General features: G+C 40.3%; 1 protein-coding gene across 1 annotated transcript in view; it reads left to right on the top strand.

The window, feature by feature from the left end:
• The first annotated feature begins 375 nt into the window (after positions 1–375).
• Positions 376–6,000, top strand: part of PRTG (protogenin) — a 201,894-nt gene continuing 196,269 nt past the window's right edge. The window contains exon 1 of the mRNA XM_077472809.1: positions 376–521. Within this exon, the coding sequence (XP_077328935.1) occupies positions 449–521 (73 nt within the window). The 5' untranslated portion in view covers positions 376–448. The remainder of the gene's footprint in view (positions 522–6,000) is intronic.

Raw genomic sequence — 6,000 nt, 5'->3', positions numbered from 1 at the left:
TTTTTTTCTGCTTGTATTCAGGACCCCCGGAATGTGAATGAGCCCCTAAGTCCAGCACTCTCCATTCATCTTCCCAGTTTAACCCTTGGTGGGTGCAGTCAGGGACACACAATGGGGGCATTTGAGGGCATCCCCCCTCCCCCCACAGGAAGGGAGAGCTGTAGGCACTCAGTGCTACCCCAGACCGGTGACCCCTTGCCCTGCACAGCACACAGTGTGACAACACACAGCACATGCCTTCAGCTGCCTCCCCTCCCCCCTCCTCCTCCTCCCCTGTCCCTGCTGTGTCCAGCAACCCCCCCACCACCTCTGTGCGCGCTCCCGCCCTCCCCCCGCCTCCTGTGCCTGCGCAGGAGCTCGAGGAAAAAAAAAAGAAGAAGAAAGTCCCGGAGGGTTCGGAGCCATAGAGAGAGTGAGAGAGCGGAGTATGTCCGCACAGCGCCGGTGAATGGAGCCGTGTACGGGGAGAAGGATGGTGCGGGGACTACTGCTGGGCTGGGCTGTCCTGGTCTACATGCCAGGTGAGTGCTGGAGGGGGAGGGGAGCAAAAGTTCTGCTGGATGGAGGGGAACCCCAACACTGCTGTCTAGGAATGACTTCCTATCTCATAGCATGATACAGCAATGCTGAGCATAAACTGACCCATCACTGCAGAGCATAAACTGACCCATCATTGCTGAGCATAAACTTACCCATCATCACTGCTGTCCAGGAATGACTTCCTATCTCATATCCTGATCACCAATGCTGAGCATATCCTGATCATCAATGCTGAGCATAGCCTGATCAATCAATGCTGAATATATCCTGATCATCAATGTGGGGCATATCCTGATCATCAATGCTGAGCATATCCTGATCAATAAATGCTGAATATATCCTGATCATCAATGCTGAATATATCCTGATCATCAATGCTGATCATTACCTGATCATCAATGCTGAGCATATCCTGATCAATCAATGCTGAATATATCCTGATCATCAATGCTGAGCATATCCTGATCAATCAATGCTGAATATATCCTGATCATCAATGCTGAATATATCCTGATCAATCAATGCTGAATATATCCTGATCATCAATGCTGAGCATATCCTGATCAATCAATGCTGAATATATCCTGATCATCAATGCTGAATATATCCTGATCATCAATGCTGAATATATCCTGATCAATCAATGCTGAATATATGCTGATCAATCAATGTTGAGCATATCCTGATCAATAAATCCTGAGCATATCCTGTTCAATCAATGCTGAGCATATCTTGATCAATCAATGCTGAGCATATCCTGATCAATCAATGCTGAGCATATCCTGATCAATCAATGCTGAGCATATCCTGATCAATCAATGCTGAGCATATCCTGCCTGATCCCTTCCTTCCATATTCCTGACCCATCATCCTTGCAACCTCCCAACAACAGCATACAAATCCCGACTCTTCACCAACTATCCCATCCAGCCATAGACGTACCCATCCCATCATCCCTGCAACTTCCCACTGACACCGCGCAAATTCCAACTCTTCACTGACTTCAGTCATCACTCCTCATAGGATCACCTACCCACTTTATCATCATTAATCCGATCATTCTGGACAGAAAATCTGATAGATCCATTGGTGGTCATACAGAGCTTCTTTATTGGCTGGTTTATTTTTCTGATCGATTACGCTGGTCCTGCACACTTCCATTTTATTCTCCAATCAATGTACACTTTGATCGATTGATGACAGAGTATATGTCATCTTTTTGCGATACTTCATAGAATTGATAATACTGACCTATTCTATGGAGAAACAATTGATCAATCAGATTGTTACCTGTATGGCTGTCATGAGATCTACTTTCTTCTAGTAGAAGGGGCCACATTCACTGACAGGACCATAACAGCTGAGTTGTATATTTTTGATCTATGTTTGATTTGATCGATTGAAGGTCAATTATGTGTCTTTTTGATCATTCATAGAATTTATCTATTCTATGGAGAAACATTCAGATTGTTACGTGTATGGCCCTCCTAAGATCAGATTTCTTACATTGGCCATATTATATTTATTTGTTTATTTACTACAGGTATTTATATAATGCTGTCAATTTGCGCAGCGCTTTACATATACATTGTACGTTCACATCAGTCTCTGCCCTCAAGAGCTTACAATCTAAGGTCCCTACCTGACATACATACATACATATACTGGGGACAATATAGACAGGATATGAAAAGAAAGTGGGGGTCACATTCACTGACCGTACACGCTTCATTTGTTTTATACGATCAGTGTGTGATTTTATCGATTGATCGCCCATTATGTGTCTTTTTGATAATCCACGGAATTCATCATATTGTCCTATTCTATGAAGAATCATTCAATCATTTAGATCGTTACATGTATGGCCACCATAAGATCTGATTCCCTAAAGATTTGCATATTGGTTGGTTAAATACAAACAGTATTTAACCAATCAATATGCAAATCGATTGAAATGATTGAATTGGCTAACAATCGAACAGGCATAACTTTACATCTGTTCTGATCTGATCAGAAGTGAATCAGCTGGAGTGGAAAGTATTTGTAGCACTGAGATGCTTTGGTCGTGAATTTGATTATAGTTTGATCGATCAGACTAGCGATCAGATTATGAGATTGCATGGTGGAAACAGAGAAGCGATTGATAACTTGCGATCGTATCTTCCAACTATCAATCAAAATTGGCTTTTTCTGTGACCTATCGATTGAATGAATTGATGACTGTTGGTGGCCAAACATGCTTCTAGAAATGATTGATTTATTTTCCAGTCGGTCTCTCTGATGGGAATAACTTGATCTTTTACGGTGACCATATACAATTTCATTTTATTATCTGACTGATGCAAAATAATTGAATTCGCAAGCAATCGAATTGGCATAACTTCACTTCTGATCAATTTGGACTCTAGATTAAATTCAGTCAAACTGAGTCAATCAGTCAGGGTGGAGAATTATCGATTGGCAACACTGAGATGCTTTGTTTGTGAATTTGATCATGTATTGATTGATCAGGTTCATGTATCGATTGATCAGGTTATGAGATTGCACGGTAAAAACAGAGATGAGATTAGTAATTTACGATCGTATCTTCCAACCATTGGTGAAAATTGGCTTTCCTGTGTGTGTTCTATTAATTTACTTTCCGATCAATGATCAATCAATCCTGATAGGAATAAATTGATCTATAAGTGGGCTATGCACGCTTCAATTTTATTCATGCATTTAATCATGTTTCAGTTGATCGGATTATGAGATTGCATGGTGAAAACTGAGATGTGATCGATAATTTATTGCCAAATCTTCCACTTCCCTGTTGAAAACAGAAATGCGATTGGTAACTTACGATCATATCTGCCAACTATTGCTGGAAATTGGCTTCCCTGTTTGCAGCCTATCAATTTCTTTGCTGATTGATCTCTCCTGATAGGGATATAGTGATCTATTAGGTTGGCTAAGCTCGCTGTGATTTTATTATCCGATCGATGTGCAATTCGGTCGAACTGATTAAATTGGCAAGCAATCAAATCGGCATAATTTCATTTCCGATCAGTTTAGATCAGATTTGATCAAACCGAGTTGATCAGTCAGAGTGGAGAATTATCGATCGGCAACAGTGAGATGCTTTGTTCATGAATTCGATCATGTTTTGATTGATCAGATTGTGAGATTGCGTGGTGAAAATGAGAGGAGATTGGTAATTTATGAACATACCTGCTGATTATGGATAACAACTGACTTCCCTGTGTGCGTCTTATCAATTTCTTTTACTGATTGATCTTCCTGATAGGAAACAATTGATCTGTTATGGTGACCATGATCGCTTTGCTTTCTTTATCCGATCAGTGTGCAGTTTGATCGAAGTTATTGAATTGGCAAACAATCGAATTTGTTATAACTTCACTTTCGATTGATTTAGACTCAATCTAGATTGGATTCGATCAAATCAAGTCAGTTGGTCAGGATGGAATATTATCGATCGGCAGGACGGAGATGCCTTGTTAATAAATTTGATCACATTAGGATCAAACAGATTATGAGATGGTGCAAAAAAAGAGATGCTATTTGTAATTTACGATTGTATCATCCAATTATTGATAAAATCTACCTCCCCAAAGGCATCCACTTTCCCATGTTTGTCCTATCGATCGATTTGGTTGTTGACTATTGCTGGCCATAAACACTTTCATAAAGGACTGATTTATTTTCTGGTCGATAGTAATAATAGATCTCTAGTCAGCAACCCACTTGATTGCTAGAAAGACACATACTCATGGAAGTGGATTCTCGATCAATAGTTGGAAGATTCGATCACATCTCAGTTTTCACCATGCAATCTCATAAAGTGATTGATTAGAATATGATCAAATTGATGAACAGAGCATCTCAGTGCTGCCTGATCGACAATTCTCCACCCTAACCAATCAACTCAGTTTGATCAAATCAGATCTAAATCGCTTGGAATGGAAGTTTGACTGTTTGCCAGTTCAATCGTTTCAATGAAGTCTCACATTGACCAGATAATACAATTAAAGTGTGTATGGCCACTGCAAGAAATTTAATCTGATGGTGGACATATATGTAACAATCTGATCGATTTTTCAAAGAACGGTATGATCGATTCTGTGAATTACCAAAAGACACATACTGGGTCTTTCGTTGATTTTCAGCAAAATTATTCTAATCAATCTGAACAGAGAATCCAATAGTATGAAAGTAAATAGATTGAAATGATTGTTACGTGTATGGTGTATCAAACAATCTTGTTGATCTTCCAATCCTATTTCTTGGAAATCGAATCATCATTTGTCCATTGAGATACACAGGGACAGTAGATCCAATACCAACGGGTTATACTGCCACCTTCAGGATAACCTCCGCCATCGCTATAAGATTATGTCCTATGTCCCTCCATGAACTTCAAGAAGAGATTGTGGGGGAGATTTACTAAAACTGGAGAGTACAAAATCTGGTGCATCTCTGCATGGAAACCAATCAGCTTCCAGGTTTTATTGTCCAAGCTTAACTAAACAAACTTAGTTAGAAGCTGATTGGCTGCCATGCACGGCTGCACCAGAATGTGAGTGCTCCAGGTTTAGGAAATCTCCTGTATTTGTTCTGTATACAGATGATGATGTTTGTTGGTTTGGGTTGTAGCCGCGTGTTTTGCTGTGTTGTGGATAATATTATGACCGTGATGGTAAACAGAGGGAGCTCCTTCCTCTCTGCATCATTGAAATGGATTTATGTGTGTTTTAGTGACAGTTTGTTTTGCTTGATTGCCTTTGGTAATCCCCGCTCTGGCAAAAATAGGAATAATGAGCGAGGTGGTAAATGCAGAAGACAGTCAATATTCATTTTATTATAGCAGGGCCATGTCTACATTATTTATTAGGCAAGTAGCATGAGATGGATGGAGAAAGTTTGATGAAATGAAGTGCATTCATACTCGGTATGGCGATGTTCTCCAGATATTACAGGTGTGCGTATGCCGATTTTATTATAGATCAGTGCAGACAGAAGTCATGTGATTCGATCATCCACGCATGTGTTTGTTAAACGTTTTAGTTGTCATATATTGGTGATTACCCTGTGCCCGTATTATTGTGTGTTTACTACCGTGTTTCCCCGAAAATAAGACCTAGTGTAATTTTCCAGGAGGGCTGCGATATAAGCCCTACCCCAAAAATAAGCCCTAGTTTAAAATGCTTGCGAAATCCTATAACCCCCTCTATTACAGTAAGACATAGGGGGTTATTTACTAAAGGCAAATCCACTTTGCACTGAAAGAGCACTTGGAAGTGCAGTTGCTCTAAATCTGAAATGATGGGAAGCTCTGCTGATTTCATCATCCAATCATGTGCCAGCTAGAATACTGTTTTTTCTTTTCCTTGCCTGTCCCCCTCGGATCTACAGCGACTTTACTTCCAAGGGCACTTTTGATGCACTTTCAGTGCAAAGTGG

This window comes from Lithobates pipiens, unplaced genomic scaffold, assembly GCF_037356315.1.
Source record: "Lithobates pipiens isolate NorthernLeopardFrog02 unplaced genomic scaffold, aLitPip1_a1.2 Scaffold_8, whole genome shotgun sequence".
NCBI classification, from domain to species: domain Eukaryota; kingdom Metazoa; phylum Chordata; class Amphibia; order Anura; family Ranidae; genus Lithobates; species Lithobates pipiens.
The sequence above is the reverse complement of the archived record's forward strand: the minus strand, read 5'-3'. Positions and strand labels throughout refer to the sequence as shown.